This window comes from Acinonyx jubatus, chromosome A3 (genome assembly GCF_027475565.1).
Source record: "Acinonyx jubatus isolate Ajub_Pintada_27869175 chromosome A3, VMU_Ajub_asm_v1.0, whole genome shotgun sequence".
Lineage (NCBI taxonomy): Eukaryota > Metazoa > Chordata > Mammalia > Carnivora > Felidae > Acinonyx > Acinonyx jubatus.
Window position 1 is genome coordinate 44,071,443 of NC_069388.1, and position 19,734 is coordinate 44,091,176.

At 45.0% G+C, this 19,734-nt stretch overlaps 1 protein-coding gene across 14 annotated transcripts in view; it reads left to right on the top strand.

Annotated features, from left to right (window-relative positions):
- Positions 1–19,734, top strand: part of RIN2 (Ras and Rab interactor 2) — a 223,095-nt gene that overhangs the window by 177,286 nt on the left and 26,075 nt on the right. For 12 of the 14 annotated variants that reach the window (XM_053200295.1, XM_053200294.1, XM_053200296.1 and 9 more), the window contains 5 exons: positions 1,523–1,715; positions 5,698–5,809; positions 9,572–9,644; positions 14,531–14,622; positions 17,716–18,855. In XM_053200295.1, the coding sequence (XP_053056270.1) occupies positions 1,523–1,715; positions 5,698–5,809; positions 9,572–9,644; positions 14,531–14,622; positions 17,716–18,855 (1,610 nt within the window). The remainder of the gene's footprint in view (positions 1–1,522; positions 1,716–5,697; positions 5,810–9,571; positions 9,645–14,530; positions 14,623–17,715; positions 18,856–19,734) is intronic. The other 2 variants (XM_053200300.1, XM_027069491.2) reach the window with 1 other exon arrangement.

Sequence of the window (19,734 nt, forward strand, 5' to 3'; positions counted from 1 at the left end):
TAAAGGGATGGTAGACAGTAGAAACCACATAGATAAAGCTCTCCTGTGTTCATGATCTTACTTGTTACCTGCAAAGTTGGAGGAACACCAGACCTCTTGAATTTCTGGCTCTGCCATTTCATGGCAGTTTATAACTCTGGACAGCCCAATACTTTCTTGGATGGGCCTCTGTTTTCTCATTCATAACATGGGGATTAAACACTCAGTCACAGGATTAGTGTTGGGGCTCAAGGCAACTATGGAAATCAATATGACATCTTTTTATTGAGATTTCATTCACATATCATACTTTAAAGTGTATAATTCAGTGGTTTTCAGCATATTCACAAAGTTGTACAGCCATCCATACATCTTGGTCCAGAACATTTTCTTTACTTCAAAAAGAAACTCCATACCTATTAGCAATCACTACCCATCCCATCCCTGCCCCCAATCCCAGGCAACAATAATCTTTCCGTTTCTCTATTTTTGTCTAGTCTAGATATTTTGTATAAATGGAATCGTACCGTATTTGTGTCTAGCTTCTTTCACTTAGCATGAAGTCTTCACAGTTCATTCCATTTTGGAGCGCGGATCAGTACTCCATTCATAAAAAAGAATGAATATTATGGCTGAATAAAGTTCCATTGTATGGATATACCACATTTTATTTCTCCATTCATTAGTTGATGGAAATTTGGTCCGTTTCCACTTTATGGCAATTATGAATAATGTTAGTATGAATAATTTTATGAATAGCACAGCATTCGTCAACTGTGAAGTTTTATTACAAATAATATTAGTAATAAAAATGCCTAGATGTGTGAAAAGAAATGAAATCCAATTCATTCGGGTGGAAAATGAGTGTGCATGAGTGAGTGTGAATGTTTTATCTTTGCTTTTAAATTTTTTTAATGTTTATTTATTTTTGAGAGAGAGAGAGAGAGAGCGCACAAACAGGGGAGGGGCAGAGAGAGAGGGAGACACAGAATTCAAAGCAGGCTCCAGGTTCCAAGGTGTCAGCACAGAGCCCAATGAGGGACTCAAACTCACAAACCATGAGATCATGATCTGAACCAAAGTTGGATGCTTAATCAACTGAGCTGCCCAGGCACCCCATTTTTGTCTGTGCTTTTAGAGCATGTCATGCTTGTGCTTATGATAAATCTTTTGGGGCTTTAGGACCTCATGCTACCATATGAAATTTAGCATTGAGGGTTCTGTGCTCGAATTGTGAAATGGTTTATGCCAGAAGACAGACCCAACAGCATTCAGGATGTTTAGAAGCTTTTGAAAACTGTGTTAGAAATAGAAGGTCTGTTGGATCTGTTGAGTATTCTGTTTAATACTGTAGATACGGAGTGAAAACTAATATGGCATCTGCCCTCAGAAAGCTTTCAGGCTGGAAGGAAGACACATGAGGTGGAGATGAAAAGATGGGGTATGTGCTGTGACAGGCGTAGCCTAGAGACTGCACAATGGTCTCCTTGGCAGAGAGACAGGGCAGCAGCCATTTGACACCTGCCAATTCTCTTTCTCCTAGCATGGTAAGACACAAGGACGATGGCTATTCTGAAGAAAAGGATGTGAAGACTTGTCCCTGGGACTCTGGCTATGACAGCCTCTCCAACAGACTCAGCATTTTGGACCGGCTTCTCCACACCCACCCAATATGGCTGCAGCTGAGTCTGAGTGAGGAGGGGGCAGCCGAAGTCCTTCGGTCCCAACCTCCAGGGGTAAGACTCAGAATCTCAAGGAAACAGTTTGAGACAAGGAGGGCTGCTGCTTTCTTAAAGAGAAAGACTTGGAGTTCCAGAAAGTTCTTTCCCAGGCTTTATGGAGCATGGTGTCTGGTGCATACCTGGGTTGCAATGCAAGGAGATTGTAGAAAGTATGGAGGCAGCTCCAAGGAAAAGAGCCCCTTCATGGTTTGTCTTTCTGTCTTCATCAGCTCAGTTACCCAGGGAGGTCTAGGACTCAGCAGGATAACAGGGCATCTGGGCTGACTTCTTGGGCCTCAACACTGAGAATGAGCCTGGTTATAGGGTCTTCAGTTGCCCCTGCTGTTTTCATTCTGAGCCTGGGAACCCTGCCAGGACCTAGCCATCCAACTTGGGACACAAAGTTCAAAAGTTCTGTGTCCGTAGACTTGCCTACTCTGGCTACTGATGTGTAATTCTCTTTCTCTTTGGGCTTCCTCGGTGGCTTCTCATGGGGCTCACTGTACAATTATGTTTCTTCTGCTACTTCCTACCCAATACCAATCTCTTAATCAAGACCACTCCATGACTCTATAGTGGTTCCCCCCAAAATGTCACTTGGTGATTGGTGTATCTGGTGCTGTTCAATGTGGTTGCCACTTGCCCCATGTGGCTGTTTAACTTTACATTAATAAAATAAAATTAAATTTAAAAACTCAGTTGCTCAGTTGCACTAGCCACATTTTAAGTGCTCACTAGCCACAGATGGCTGGAGGCTACCATATAGGATGGTGCAGAATATAGGATGTTTCCACCATCACAGAGATTATATTGGAGGTCACCTGTGTACAATGTCTACTTCCCAAAAAAGGGTAAATACAATAAGTCACAGATAAAGTAAGACTTGGAACAACTCATGACAAGAGATAGAAACTAAGAAATATATGGAGAAGCAAGAAAAAGAAACTCCATGGTAGCTGGTTGACAATATTGTAGCAATTGAGCACAAAAACAAACTTTTGAGTTTCCTATCAGCAAGAGCCTGTCTGTTACCATTTTTTGACCTCTAAGTGAGTCTTTGTTTCAACAGACAGAAACAGACGGGACTGTTGGAACATGCTCAGGGTGACTAGGCGCAATAGTTGATCATCTTTGTGGAAAATTCCTTGGCCAGCACACCAGGTTGTTGCCTGTAATCTGGGTCTGTATGATCAGACCTACGTCTGTGGGGCCCCCTCTTTTGGAGGTTGAGTTGTCTGCTCCTGCATTTCTGCACAGAAATTCTGGAGAGGGAGGTTGCCCTGTTGTTAGGCAACAATTCCCTACTCTGCCCAGCTTCCCTCCCAGTGTTGGGCACGTCCATTCCTGCTGAGACTTTGTGGGGAACAAGTCAGGCAGGATGTTCTATCTGTCCACCTACTTGATCCCTGGACAGGACCTGCCTGATGAGATGGGGCAGGCTGATGACAGGCTGAGGACAGGAGAAACACAGATTAGGAGAGGCCACAGTGCACCAGGAGCAAGAATGCTGAAGAGAAGGAAAAGCAGGTGTGAGAGGAAAGGACATTTGAAAGTCTGTCCATGGAGGCATGGGTCCTTGGGGTGCTGCCACCCTTATTCCTATGATAGAAATTAGCAAAGTTTCTGTAAAGGGCCAGAGTATAAATATTTTTGGCTTTGTGGGCCATACTGTCTGTCACAACCTCTCACAATCTCTCGCAACCCCTGCCTTGTAGTGCAGACACGCCCATCGACAGCATATAAATGAATGACTGGGATTTTGTTTCAATAAAACTTTATCTACAAAAACAGATGGCAGGATAGATTGGATCTACAGGCCAACTTTACCAACCCCTGCTCTAAAGCTGCAGACATTCAGGAAATAAGGTTGTACTCTCCCTGAACCCCAAGGCTCAAGGAGATTCCCAGCTGCACAAGAGAATAATACTTCGATTCCACCAATGATCAGCGCCCTCCCAGCCATGCTTTGGGCTTTTTTTAATCCCCCTAATGTTTAGGAAATATCTGTTTCAGTTTTAGGGTGTCCCAGAAACATTGACTCCCAGAAGTGACTATTACATGTATTCTATTCTATGACTGCCTCCCCATGGGTGCTGGGGGACCAGAGAGAACTCAAAGGTCTTCCCAACTCCCTCCTTAAAAGACACCCAATCCCCATAGCCACCCTCTCAACCCCCACCCCCCACCCCCCACCCAGATAAAGTTTCTTAGGAGCTATTGACTAGATATACAGAAGGAAGCGAAGATAAGGTTAAATAATAATAATAATAATAATAATAATAATAATAATAGGGAACAGAGACCATGGTGTCCAAATGCAGAGGAAGAAGTGGCTAAAGAAATAAGACAGGATAGAATCCTTGGAGAAGTACCGTGTACTACAGAAGGGAACCAGAACTCAGCCGGCTGCCCCACTGCATGCTCCAGGGAGCACTATTTGATTTGTAGCCTAGGTAATCAGTGCCCCCTGGAGTTGTGCAGTGCATAGAAGTACATGGCGTACTTGCCTCTGCAGTGTTGGAAGCCAAGATGGTGGCCCAAGATCAGCACTGGGATTTGGGCTGGTTTAAAGCACGCATCTGAAACTTTTGGTGGGAATGCTAACTGGTGCAGCCACTCTGGAAAACAGTGTGGAGGTGCTTCAAAAAATCAAAAATAGATCCACCCTATGACCTAGCAATAGCACTGCTAGGAATTTACGCAAGGGATAGAGCAGTGCTGATGTACAGGGGCACTTGTACCCCAATGTTTATAGCAGTAGTTTCAACAATGGCCAAATTATGGAAAGAGCCTAAATGTCCATCAACTGATGAATGGATAAAGAAGATGTGGCTTATATACACAATAGAATACTACTTGGCAATCAGAAAGAACGAAATCATGCCATTTGCAGCAACGTGGATGGAACTGGTGGGTATTATGCTAAGTGAAATAAGTCAGAGAAAGACAGATATCATGTTTTCACTCATATATGGAACTTGAGAAACTTAACAGAAAACCATGGGGGGGGAGGAAAGGGGAAAAAATAGTTACAGAAAGGGAGGGAGGCAAACCATAAAAGACTCTTGAATACAGAGAACAAACTGAGGGTTGATGGGGGGGTGGAAATGGATGATGGGCATTGAGGAGGACACTTGTTGGGATGAGCACTGGGTGTTGTATGTAAGTGATGAATCACGGGAATCTACCACCAAAACCAAGAGCACACTGTACACATTGTATGTTAGCCAATTTGACAATAAATTATATTAAAAATAAATAAATAAAATAAAGCATGCATCCGAAGGCAGTATTAGAACCAGGAGCGAGACTGTCACAAAATGGGGTGAGTCAGGAGTAAACAGGCCTGCAGCTCCAGTGTTGGCTGTAGTGACGCTCGAGCACACCTTCCTGCTCCCTAATGGGGCAGCCGTTTTAATCTCCAGCAATTGTCACCATACCTGGCCTTGCCATATCATCCTGTTTTCCAAGAGAAGCTAGAAATTCTGGTTTTAATGTGAAAAACAACCAAAACTGCTTTTTCACTCTTAGAAACAAATTTAATTTTCTATCACGAACACACCCACGAGCCAAATTAGTCAGTGAACTCCCAGTTCACCACCTGTGGTTTAGTCATGTTACCTGTGTTTAGAATCTGGGTGTCATCAACCATGATGCCCAAATAAGACACGGGCTAGAGAACACTTAACATGTGCTATAAAACAATCACCAAACTGAAAATGCTTCTGTAGACCAAGGGGGCTCATAGCCTCATGGAGAAGGTTCTGTCAAAGGGAAAGTAGGATTCTTTTGAAGCCAGTTATCAAAGGAAGTCATCCAGGGCATGCTCTTTGATAGTCCCTTTTGTTGTCAGTAGAGCGTTCCGGGTTGAATCTTGCAGGACATGTTCATTATGAAGGGCATTCTAGTCATGGACATTAGGTGTGCAGGAAATCATATGTCCAGGTTCTGACCTTCCAGATATTTCCTAAGCTTGAATTTCTTTTCCCTCTGCTAGATCTTCCTGGTTCGTAAATCTACCAAAATGCAGAAGAAAGTCCTCTCACTTCGCCTGCCCTGTGAATTTGGAGCCCCACTCAAGGAATTTGCCATAAAGGAAAGCACATACAGTGAGTAGTCACCTGATGGCTAAGTCCTGGTTGATGGGAGGGCCTCAGGTCTCCCCAACAAGTGGAAGTGGAAGGAGATTACCCTTTGAGACAGACAGACATGAGTCTGCATCCTGGTGCTGTTACTTACTCACTCGATGACTGGGCAGGTAGCCTACCTTAGGAGCCTTGGTTTTCTTATCAGTATATTGGGGTGATCATAACATCAGAGAGCTATTAACAGTTTAATTAAACAACCTATGTACAAATTATGCAGCCTACTGGTTGGCATATGGCAGGTTGTCTTTCTTGGCCCCCTTCCAGTTAAGTAGAGCATGGATTTGATTCCTAGGTTTGCTGATGATTAACCTGTAGGACAGGCTGCAGCGATTCGGCCTTTTTATGGGTTCTCATGCTACAGCACGTGTCTGCACATCTTGTGAATAATCCTTGAGTGGATGTGTTCCCTCCAGATGATCACTGTTCAGTCGTCTATGAAATGCAGCTAATCAGAGGCAGAATCCAGCCCTCCGAAAAAATCAACTGGCAGAAGTTTTGAAGGGAGAGTGGTGTTCAATAGAATTGGTTTTCTTTTTGCTATTCTGCAATCATTGAAAATGTGAAGTCTTGGGAAGACACGTTTCACTTTAGTTATTTATTTATTTATTTATTTATTTATTTATTTATTTATTTAATCCTGAGAAAGAGAGAAAGCACAAGTCGGGAGGGGGTGGGTAGTGGCAGAGAGACAGAGGGAGAAAGAGAGAATTCCAAGCAGGCTTCACACTGTCGGCACAGAGCCTGACACAGGGCTTGAACCCATAAACTGTGAGATCATGACCTGAGCTGAAGTCAGACACTTAACCAACTGAGCCACCCAGGTGCCCCTGGACACATTTTAAATATAAAAGGGAACACACAATGCTGATGTATTGCCAACTTCCAAGGAAGGATCCATAGTGAATCTGTGCTCCAAAGGGGAAGGTTTCATTGAAATCACAGGTTAGCAAGTTGAGGAGTGAAGGCCAGGAGAAATAAGTTTGGAAGCCTGTTGACTCTCTCAATAGTTAGACTGAAACTGGTTTGGGGGTGATGGGGTGGTGGTGCCTGGGTGGCTCAGTTGGTTAAGTCTCCTGACTTCGGCTCAGGTCATGATCTCACGGCTCATGGGTTCAAGCCCTGCTTCGGGATCTGTGCTGTCAGCTCAGGCTCTGAAGCCTGCATCAGATTCTGTGTGTGTGTCTCTCTCTCTGTCCCTCTCCCACTCATTTTCTGTCTCTCTCTCAAAAATAAATAAACGTTAAGACTGAGACTAGGATTTTTGCTTGCTTCTTGATTTACACCTAAGCAAGCCTCAGTCTCTGCATTTGAAAAACCAAAGGTACTGAGGTCATTTTAAGGGCAAATAAGGGATTATACTCAGCCTGGAGTTCATAGTCTCACTGAGCCAAATGGCCTTAATGGAAGTCTAGAGGACACATTTCTAGCAGAAGTGAAACCTGTCAGCCTCTTTGTGGTCAACCTCAGGTTCTTCTGTAAACCTGGGCCTGGTAATGTCTTTCCTCTAGGCTTCACAAGGGCACTGATGCCACGAAAGATTTCCACAGTCAGTGACCTGTGCATAGTTCATACCAGTTTATTTGCATTAGGAGGTAATCACAAGATAGATTTCAAGCCCTCCATTTTAAAGACGATTAAATATTAAGTAAAGATATGCCATGCTGAGGTGGCTTTTGAAAGTCAGCTTGCCAACAAGTGATAGATCTGGTTTTTTTTAATTTAAAAAAATCTTTTTTAATGATTATTAATTTTTTTTTGAGAGAGAGACAAAGCGTGAGCAGGGGAGGGGCAGAAAGAGAGGGAGACACAGAATCTGAAGCAGGCTCCAGGCTCTAAGCTGTCAGCACAGAGCCTGACGCGGGGTTCAAACCCACAAACCAGGAGATCATGACCTGAGCCAAAGTTGGACACTTAACCAACTGAGCCACCCAGGGGCCCTTTAAATTTTTTTTAAGTTTATTTATTTTGAGAGAGAGAGAAGGTGTGTGTGCAAGCGAGATAGGGGCAGAGAGAGAGAGAATTCCAAGTAGGCTCTGCACTGTCAGCACACATCCCAATACAGGGCTCAAACTCATGAACCGTGAAATCATGACCTGAGCAGAAACCAGGGGTCAAACGCTTAACCAACTGAGCCACTCAGGCGCCCCAGATCTAACTGGTTTTTAAATCCCGTCTAATATCCAAAGTGAAACATGATAAGTTAGCCTGGAAGCCCCTTCTTTGCTTCCCTACAGTAAGTACAGTTAATGTTTGTACTTTCCCGCTTTCTGGGTGTTCATCTTAGATTCCTCCTGGCTGAAGATTTTTCTTCTCTACTGTGTCAAGACTCGGATCAATTCCCTATTCCTATCTGGGGGACTTAAAGTGGTTGAAAGAGCTAGTCGGAGCAAAGCATTAACCTGACTGTAACTAATTACCACAGGTCTTGGTCTCACCATGATGGCCCCTTTCTGGCCAGGGCCTTGCTTCTCTATGAATGGAGGTAGATTGAGAAAGGAAGGACTTGCTCTGAAAACATAGATATTTTGTCATAACATCTGGACAATATGGTTTAATAACAAATACCAGCTCATATTTGTATAGACTGCTTTCACATGAATTACTCCATTTTTTTAAATTTCCCTTTCCACTCCTACCCTTTGGGGAGACAGGGAAAGTACTATTATTGTCCACTGTACAGAGGAGAAAACCAAGGCTCAGAGAAGTTAACCTACCCCAAATTGGTTTCTTCCTACTTAACTTGCTAAATTGTAGTGCACATGTGTGTATTTTTTTGTTTCTGTCTATGTCATGGTATGTGTGTAGAGGCATAGGTATATTTTGGGGGTGCTGTAGAAATACTAAACAATCAAAATAATACAACATAAGCAAATAGCAAGCAACATAAATGAGGACATGAAGTGTGGCAATTGGGAGAAAAACTCATCTGATTGAGGAAATGAGGAAATCTTCACAAAGCTGAGGATGTTTGGAATATTTCTGAAAGACTGTCTGAATGGCATTTCAGCCAGCCTGGCATGAGGAGTGGTTGGCAAATACACAAGTATTTGAAGTTATCCACTCACTGCCCTGACATTTGGAAGATGTGCAATATGGTACACCATCTTGCCAGAACATCTTCCCTAGGAGGCTTGTGCCCTTGGTGGTGACAGTGGTAGTGGGTGGGGGCGTTCTAAGTAAGTGAGTTTTTGAAACTTTCACATTGAATTTAAAAACTAATTTACTGGAACCTTCTGTTTTCCTCCAAGCTGCCTTGTGTCTTAACCAGAGATGGCCTGTTTTGGCAAAGAGGAGTGTGTCCCAGGAGGGCCAACCTAGGAAGGTCAAGGGTGGTGGGGGCTTGGGTGTTTACCAAGCTCTGTTGTGTGCCAATGGCCTCTCCCTCCAGCCTCACTGCCCCCTGCCCGCTGACCAACTTTGTGTTTGAATTTAAAAAAGAAAAAAGATAGTTGTACACTTTGAGCCTGCGCCAGTCTGTTTACCAAGCACTGGAGCACGTGCTCCCAGTGAGTCAGGGGCTGAACTTCTAGGCCGTGGACTCTACTGGCCTGTTTCTGGCTGACACACATCCTCCTCACAGCTGGATCTGATAAGCCACACGGTAGTTGGTTTGAGAGCTCAGAGATGGTCCTATGCACGCAGCAGATAACACCAGAGGGCCTTTCCTTTCCCAGAACAGTGCTCCAGGACACTCAGCTGGTTTCCAAACTCTCTCTTTTCCAGCCTTTTCCCTGGAAGGCTCAGGAATCAGTTTTGCAGATTTATTCCGGCTCATTGCTTTCTACTGCATCAGCAGGTAAGGCCTCCTTTCCTCTTAGGAGTTCAAGTGCCTGCTTGGTGTGTGAAATATAAACAGCCCTGGGGTTTCTGGATTAAAGCAGGGTGGAGGGGTCTGGGAGGCTTGCCGCTGACTAGATGTCCCTGGAAGGATTAGTTACTGATCAAAATAACTACGCCAGTCCCTCCAAATTAATATGTCTGTGTCTTCAAACTGTCCCTATGGTTCGTTTCACCTCGACCCAGCAAGCAGGGGAAACAAACACACATACACATACATGTACATACATGCAAACATGCACACACAGAAAGGGACCCATGGTGCAAACCTGGTCCCTGATAATGTGTGGTGCCTGGGTGGTTCAGTCAGTTAAACATCTTTGGCTCAGGTCATGAGCTCACAGTTCATGAGTTCCAATCCTGCATCGAGTGAGCACGAGCCCTGCATCAGGTGAACCCTGCTTCTCTCTGTCTTTCTCTCCCTCCCCCCGCCCTGACTCTGCCCCTCATGGGATTCTCTCTGTCTGTCTCCACTCGTGCCCTCTTCTCTCTCTCTCTCTCTCTGAAAAAAATAAAAATAAATAAATGTCCCTGATACCGTTTCTGAAAACCCTCAAGGGATGTAGTTCATTCTAGAAATACGGGCTCCTTAAACCAGCTCATAAACCTTGCATCACTGTCCTACAGGCCCACTTGGTGCTCATGTCCTTTTCATAACTAAAGCAACTGTGTTAGACTACAAGTAATGAAGCCAAAAATCACCATGTTGATAAGTGTGGGGAGTGTGTGAGTTGTTGAAGTCTTTCTCTCTTTTTTCTTCCTAGCCATAATAGTTTTTCAAACTGACTATTCTTTTCTTTTTAATGGTTATTTATTTAATTTTGAGAGAGGGTATATGCATGCACACATGAATGGGGGAGGGGCAGAGAGAGGGGGAGAGAGAGAATCCTAAGCAGGCTCTTTGCTGTCAGCATGGACACTTACGAACTGTGAGATCATGACCTGAGCTGAAATCAAGAGTCCGACACTTAACTGACTGAGCCAACCAGGTGTCCTCAAATTGAGTATTCTTTTGGTGATTAAGAATCCATACTCTTCATCTGCAGAGATTGACACTGCCCCCATGTAGGCAGTGGAGCTCAGTTGGCCTCTATGCCTTCTCTGTATGTCTGTTGCAGCCAATAGAGCACAGACAGGCATGCATGACTAGGTTGTTTCCAAAGATCATGTCTTAGAGCCATCACACTTTGAGACTGAGAGGCTTATTTGGGGTTCATTTCCTTTATGTTAATTTAAGGGTAAAGTTATTTCTCACGTGAGACATTTATTGTATCTGTTGGACTAGACCCTCGCGGGGGATGGCACTGAGCTATTGACCCCTAGAAGTCACCAGGTTGGCAACACCACGTAATTAATGGCCTGAGGTGGGGAAGCACTTTCAGGGGTTGATTGCCAGGAGGAAGAAACCAGGGGATTTCATCTAGAATTGGACACAGCTCTATGAGGGGACACCACCAACAGCCCTTGGCCTGTGCAAGGATGGAGATCTTTTGCCCAAAGAAAAGAAGAGGACGGTGCAGATGTCCCCACCTTCCCCAGGGACCCACACCTGAACTGGTTTGAGGCCATCTAGTTCCCGAAAGTGAATTTCAACACTAACATGTTAGTCAGAGGTGAAGTTGGCCAATGCTTACTCTTCATAGTTAGCTTGTTGATTTTCCTGTCATGAAAGATCATTACACCTATAAAACAGTATTTGGCATCGGCACACAAAAGATACCATCTCTCTTCTCAGTGTTCATAATAGGCTGGAATACCTGCTGTCCAGGGCCATTTGATGGTTGAAGGAGATAAAGCACATGAAAACCTTCTTTAATCTACAAAGCATGATACCGATATAAGGTGCTTATGGAAAAATCCCAACATTGACATTTTATGATCAGGGTGACCTGAGATTCATTTCTCTATTTTTTTCCCTCAAAATGCAAAGGTTCTTGGTGTTTCTGTTTCTCTTTTAATGTTCTATGTTACTCGGTTTACCCAAGTCAATGTTCTTAGTAATCAGTAATTGATTTGACCCAGTCTTAACCAAATGTTTTTGAAATGTTCTAGTTGGTTATTAGTACATGAGTATATTCATGTAGAGAAAGTGGTTGGATTGTCAGCCCTGGTATTCACCCAGAATGCATCTGCACAGGTGCACTAGACTAGAGAATTCGTGAATCAATCAGCATGTGGTTTGCCACATCAGAGGGACACACTGAAGACTAGAGCTGCGGATATAAATGAGAGCAAACCTTGGTCACCAATGTCTAGTAGCTCCCTGTCAGTTTGTCATAATCAGTGTCGTGGAGAGCACTTCCTTGTAAACTTTCATGCACACTGGAATCACCTGGAATCTTATTAGAATGCAGACTCTGATTTGGGGGGTCTGGGGCAGCACCTGATGGTCTGTGTTTCCAACTGTCTCTAGGTGGTGAGACCAATGCTGCTGGTCCTACAACTGCATTTTGAGTAGCAAAGAGCTAGAGGAAATAATAATTATTAATTATTACTTATTAAGTACGATTATAATTTCAGGGGCTTTCTATATCTGTGCTAGGGACCATATATACATTATTTCTAATCCTCATGGCAACCCTGAAATTAGGATCATGAAGACACCATGGCTCAGAGAGTGAGATACTTGTCTACAATCAGTCATTCAATAAATATGTAGCAAATATTGGATTTGAACCCAGGCCTGCCTTGATGCTAGAGCCCATATTTTGCCACTGTATGGCACAGCTCCACAGACTTTGGGATCCAGTGCACCCGGGTTGCTTAATTCCACATTAGCTCTGTGAGTGGGTGCAGGGACCTCCCCCTCTGTGCTCTCCTGTGCTCCTGATCCATGGAATGGGGGATATCAGAGCTTCTTCCAATGGCCTGTGTGGGTCCCACATGAGTTACAGTGCTTGGTGCACTGGAGGTGCTCAATAAAGTTAGTCTCCTGCCATTTAGAAATACAACATATAGAGCAAGGGTCAAAAGTAGATTACGTGTGTACTAAAACTCTTGGGTGAAACATTTATACCTAAGATGGCTTTATTTTCTCTGTTATACAAGTTTTAGAATTAGGGTTCCTTTCCTTAATGAGAGGGAAGTGACCCTGTGGGGAGGGGGGATGGTGGTGAGATGCTATGTTATACCCTTAGCTGGTGCAGTGGAAGAGGGCTCTAATTTTCCAGGAGATCAAAGTCTAAGACTACCCATTAGGCAATGACAGGTGTGGTTTCCTGTCATAGATGCCATTAAGAAAAACCAAAACCAGCCATGTGATGTTTAGGCTCCAGGTACTGGATTGGGTAAGGTGAAATGCTTAAGGTAAACATAGGTTGGTTTCGTCATATGTGTCTTTCCCCAAATTGTCTCAAGAAAGAAGATTTTAATAAGTTTGTATAGCCGTAGAAACATATATTTATATGCTGCTTTGACATTACAAAGTTCTGCTTCCCATTAATCTTCATTTAAGATTATAATCTGAGTCATCACCTCTCCGGGGTCAGGCAGCAGCTATAACAAACACTGCCATCCCCTGAGGCTCTGCCTGCTTCATCCACGACAGATGCAAGTGAACAAGTAGAAGAAGGTACTCGCAACATTTGGAGGCAGACGGTAGGGTCCTTGGAAGCAGGGGGTGACCCATCCTTGACACCTCGGGAAAGAGCAGCCTCCTGACTGCCAATTACTAGTATTTATGTGAGCAGTATATTACAGCCCATGCCAAGAATCACATTCTATTCATATTTTGCTCTTTTCATTGACCTTACTAATTTGTTATTCATTGTCAACAGCTTCAGGGGTTTCCAAAATTCTCAAGTCATCCAGATTTAATCTGATTCAGTTAGAAAGTTGCCTAATCTTACGGTAAACAACTTGTTGTTTGGGATAGTTATTCTCTTCAATGGAGATTTTCACAGCATCTTGAGTAGACAAAATACAGGCAGAAGCTCCAGGTTTTGTCCCTCACTTACTCCACCCTAGGCATCATGGCCTCCTTGCTATTCTTCACGCATGCCAGACCCTCTCCCAGGGCCTGGAAAGTTCTTTCAGCTCCTTCCTGTTGGGCCTGTTAGTCTGTGATGTTGAATGCGTGGTCTACACACGGTGCCGTGCTGCTTGAGGGCAGGGTTGTTCCATGAAGTCCTTTAGATTTGCTTCCCTACTCAACGCTTGGTGCAGGGGCAGCAGCAGCAACATTGCCTGGGAGCATGGTGGAAATGCCGAACTTCTGGCCTCACCCAGACCTCCTGAATCAGAGTATGCAGTCAAACGAGACTCCGAGGGATTCACGTGTGCATGTTACAGATAGGGAAGCACTACCTTAAAACACAAGAGGAAGTTTTGTCTTCAGCACAGAAAGCAGGTTGCATGGACTCTAGCTAGAAGATGTCAAAGTAAAACCAACCAATGGTGGTTGAAAACCTGCCCTGTGTAAGGACTTGGAATAATAAATCATGGTTTAGGATGACACATTCCTGCCCAATGAATTGGGGCCCAGTATTCAGAACATGTAACAAGTTAGTGTATAATGTTTTACATGTATGTATGTAAGATCCACCAGTGTAGTGATTCTGATATTAACACTAGATACATTTCAGCCACCCAGGAAGGAAATTTGGTCCTCGCTACAGATACTGAAACCAGGCAGCCTTATCTCTCAGCCTGTCCTGACTGTTACTACAGGAAAGAATAGTCATCTTGCAGTCCTGTCACCAGTAAAGACAAGTTCTGGTTAGGTATGAGGTATGATGTAGCGTCTACTTAGGACGTTTCAGTCTAAGCCAAAACATCTCTAGGATGGAAATGCTGGAGATAGAAAGCAGACATGTAATTACAAATACTCTCTTTTTGAAAAACCAGGGACGTTTTGCCGTTCACCTTGAAGTTGCCTTACGCCATTTCAACAGCCAAGACGGAGGCTCAACTTGAAGAACTAGCCCAACTGGGACTAAGTAAGTGGGTCCCCCTGCCCAGGTCTCTCTTGGAATGAATCTATGAAACACAGTCAGTATTAGGCTGGCTGATGATACATTGTTGAAAAATAATCCCTATCTCCATGGCAAAACTTGGCCCTGAATCACACCTGCTGAGATTCTTTTTTCTAAGTCAGACATTTTACTGACTCTCAGAGGGGAGCGCTCAGTTTATCTGGGTAACCCCCACACCTCCCCAGCAGCTCCCATCAATGAGTTTCAGCTACCCTAAGTGTCCCAGTCCTAATGGAACATAAACTTCTCAAATGGGCCATGTCTTTCCTTTCTGTGGCATCTTGCTGGGGAAAGGCTGTGCTTGACAGAAAAGGAAATAGCACAGTACATCTCACGTGCATGAGTTTTGTTCCGGAGAAACACACGGGCATTGACGGCACGTCTGTGCTTTGAGGAATTTGACCGTGCAGACATCTAGACTAACATCTGTCTCACTTCCTCTCTTGTTCAATTTTGGTCCTGGTGTTCTGGGCCATGTCCCTTATCCTGCCATGCATCCTTGCCCTGGCCAGCTGGACACTTGCTTCCCCCTCCTGCCCCTTTGCCAATGCCCCTGAACACAATACCGTGCTTCTGGACAGTGGTTGATGATGGATCAGGATGTACAGTTCACCCAGTTTCACTTCCTCATCCCATTGCCATGAGGAATTTGTGTGGGTTTAACTTTTGCCAAAAAAAAAAAAAAAAAAAAAAAAGTTTCCCCCCTAGATTGGAAGGGGAAATTCTCTTAAGATTTTAGGGCTTCAGTCTTCCAAAAGATTGACAACCAGGCCATAATATTTGAATGGAAATTTGAGATTCCGAAATGCAACTCCTGGGACTCCTGGAGCCTATGAGGAGCCTGGAGGGAGATTCAGATTCCCTTCTCAAACTTAGATTCTTTTGAAAGAATTGCTACATGTGTCTGAGGCCTGTCTGATGTGTCCCTTCTGAAAAGTTACACCATCTCTTGCAATGGTGTTTCACACACCTTTTGGAGAGGGTTTAAAACTTTTCCCGAATTTCAGTTAATATAACCAGCTAGACTGTAAGCCTCTTGAAGACCTGTACCAGGTGTCAGTTTTCGCTGGTGACCTCCACCCACTTAACTCCTGGTGCTGTGGTCAGTGTGCAGAGTATACTTTGTGGCAGGCCTGAAGGACTGAAGTATCCTGGTCAGCTTCCTGCACAGACAAATTTAAGAACACCTTGTTCCATGGCCACTGACCATAGAAGCAAATGATGTCCAATTAATATATACTCAATTCGTAACGGCCAATGTATACATTATTCATTTTGGGAAGAGACAGCACTTTGTAAAACTCTGTGCCTCATTTATTTGTTCTTCCAACAAATGTTTCTGGAGGATCTGCTATGTGGCAGGCCAGGCTCCACACTGAGGGGCCAAAGGTTAATAGTGTCCATAGCTGCCCTTCCCCACTACCCAGGTTTATAGTCCATGTGGAAGCTAAGTGTACTATGCCTTATAAAGTCTACCAGTGGTGTCAGTAGAAGCCTAAGAAGGACCCAAAGGTGGTGGAAACCATTCCACCAAGACCCAAACTGGGCAATAGAAGTGCATATAAGGTGAGCCAATGAGTAATTTAAAAATTTCTAGTAGCTCTGTTAAAGACAATGAAAAAGACACAGGTGAAAATTAATTTTTATAATTTATTTTAGTTAATGTAATATATATGAAATGTCACTTCAACATAGAATCAATATACTTTACAAGTATTAATGAGATATTTTACATTCCTTTTTTTCATACTAAATGTTTGAATCCAGCCTGTGTTATCCTTATATCTTTTGGGGCATTAAATTTTCATCAGAAACACACAATCTGTATTTAGAGCTGATTAAATTTATAGTTGAGAAACTGCATTCACATACCCAAGTTCCAAAACGATTGAACAGTTTTCCAGTGATTGAATTGCATGTCTGTTTTTAAACTTAAATGGACTGACGTGATTTAAAATTGAAGTCCTCTGTCACGTTGGCTCACTAGCCACAGGTGACCGTTGGCTCTTGCGCTGGATGACACAGAGCAAAGAGGAGAGGAAGGGCAGGTGACTGGGCCACAATATCAAGCATGTTTATAACAGAGAGGGCAGGGCAAAGGCTCCCAACGTCAGCCTCCTCGCTGTCCGCCATGATCAGCCATTCTGGGCCCATAGGGAAAAAAGAATACATTTTAGGCAAACACCACAAGGCAGAGCTATAGAGAGAGAATAAACCTGTTCCAAATGGAAATTAGCAGTAGATAACATTTATCACCACCACTGCCTCCCTGGATTCATGCGGAAAACTGAGCCCCGTGTGTAGGTGACATGGGCCATACAGACAGCTGCAGTAAGCCATGTGCGCTGTGCCAAAGAGTGTTGGGTGTGTAAGCCACGGTGAGAAGGGCTAGGATTTGCAGAGTACGGGCAGCTAACCGCTAAGATAAACGGTTGAACTTGCACTTAGCATTTGCATTGGCCTGCTGTCCTTTTTTTTTCTGCTGATGGGTTCCATGAGTGTATTTTTCCTCTGTTTGGGGTTTTAATGCTGAACGTGTAAAACCCTAAGCAGATTGTGTAACATCCCCCAGGCCCAGCTGCTGGTCCTGCCCATTAAAGGGGAACTGCCAGGTCCTCCATGGAGGGCACCTCCAGGAGAAGTAGATTGGGAAGGGTGGCTTGCTTTGCGAGGAGACTCAGTTTTTGTTAAGCGTGTCCGGGAGCTCCGTGGTCCTTTCCAGGCTTACACTGTAACAATTCCAATTCTTTCTTTCCTTACCTGTGCAAAGGCTGGGCTGGCTTTGTATGTTGGCCAAGCCATTTCTCAAGGGCTTTGAAGGTGAAAAGCCCCTTGAGCCTTCCTGTGAGCCCACAGCTGGGCCTGGCAGCATTTCCACCCTTTCCAGTAAAGGGAATACAGTCCAAGCAAAAAAGAAAAAGAAAAAAAACACTCAAGTGTGGCACCTCCCCCTTGAAAGACGTGTGTTGTCATGCAAGTGTGCTTTTTTTAATTTGTGAAGGAATGGCCCAAGAGTACTGTATTTACATTCTTGTGTTCACTGATAATGACTTTCAGATTTTTGGAGCTCTCCAGCTGACAACAAACCCCCAAACCCTCCACCTCCCCATAGGCCTCTCTCCTCAGACGGTGTTTGTCCTGCCTCTCGTCAGCTCTGCCTTATAAATGGAGTGCATTCTATAAAAACCAGGACGCCTTCAGAGCTGGAGTGCAGCCAGACCAACGGAGCCCTGTGTTTTATTAATCCTCTTTTCTTGAAAGTGCACAGCCAGGACCTCAGTGGAGGCCTGAAACGGCCCTGCACAAGGACTCCCAACGCGAATGGCACCGAGAGGCCTCGGTCCCCCCCACCCAGGCCCCCGCCACCCGCTATTAATAGTCTCCACACAAGCCCTCAGCTGTCCAGGACTGAAACCCAGGCGAGCATGCCAGAAACAGTCAACCATAACAAACATGGGAACGTAGCTCTGCTTGGAACGAAACCAACCCCCATCCCTCCACCCCGGCTGAAGAAGCAGGCTTCTTTTCTCGAGGCAGAAGGCAGCGCAAAGACCTTGACCGGCGGCCGGCCTCGTCCTGGCCAGGAGCGGGAGCCGGAGGAGCCGGGGCCGGGCACAGCTGGCGGGCCAGGTGGGGCCCCGCCTGCGGAGCCTCCGGAGGATTGCACAAGGGCCGCCGGCCCTGAATCACGGCCCCCGTGGCATGGAGGCAGACAGAGGCTGAGCGACATGAGCATTTCCACTTCCTCCTCCGACTCGCTGGAGTTCGACCGCAGCATGCCCCTGTTTGGCTATGAGGCGGACACCAACAGCAGCCTGGAGGACTGCGAAGAGGAGAGCGACCAGGAGACCATGGCCCCCCCTGTCAAGTCCAAAAAGAAGAGGAACAGCTCCTTCGTGCTGCCCAAGCTCGTCAAGTCCCAGCTGCGCAAGATGAGCGGGGTGTTCAGCTCCTTCATGACCCCCGAGAAGCGCATGGTCAGGAGGATCGCCGAGCTGTCCCGGGACAAGTGCACCTATTTCGGCTGCCTGGTGCAGGACTACGTGAGCTTTCTGCAGGAGAACAAGGAGTGCCACGTGTCCAGCACGGACATGCTGCAGACCATCCGGCAGTTCATGACCCAGGTGAAGAACTATCTGTCTCAGAGCTCAGAGCTGGACCCCCCCATCGAGTCGCTGATCCCCGAAGACCAAATCGGTAAGTCCCCACTTTGCCTTTTTTTTTTTCTTTTTAAACATAAAAACTACTGTAACCTCACAGGACACTGTATCCGATGGCAGTGATCTTGGATGAAGTTTTCTCTGGAGTTCAAAACAACACACTCCACCCCGTCCACCCATTTGAATGGGACCTGAGCTTCTCAAAGCAGACCTCACCTTATACCTGACTCCTGCTACCTGCCTGCTAGTTTTCAAGGAGCCCCTGATGGGAACCTCAGAGCGGTTCTGCTCAGGGGTAGAATTTGCCTTCCGAGGGTCCAATTGCCCACCTGGTCTTGTGCTGTGTGTGCTGAGTGTTTCCTGAAAGGGCATCTCTGCAGGCAGTGCATGCCTGGAAAGGTATGTGTGCTGTCTTCTGACAGAGTGTTTTCTTCTGCTTTGTTTGGGTAGTACACTTTTCATTGAGGTACAGTGTATGTTCAGAAGAGTGCAGACATCATGGGTGTGCAGCTGGAGGAGTGTCCACAGTGAACACACCTTGTGACAAGTGAGAGCTCAGTAAGCACGACAGAACCCACAACCAGAAGCCCCCCTGGGACCACCACCCTGTCACCCTTCTCCCAAAAGGGTAACCGCCTTGCTGGCTTCTGATGCCAGCGAATTCCTTAAGTGGCATGGTTTGGGAGTAACTTAAAAAAAAAAAAAAAAAGACAAGTTTGTGTACCTTTCAAATAAGTAACATATTTGGAGGTCACATGAAAGGTGTTTTCTCCGAAGTCAAGGGGAAATATTTTCTTTATAACCTCATCGAAGGGCTGAATTGTTAATAGTTACTTTGGCCAAGAAAAATTTGAATTTGGCAAGGCATCTTTTTTCCAGGGTAAGAGTGTTGCAAGGATTTTTTTTTTCTTTATTA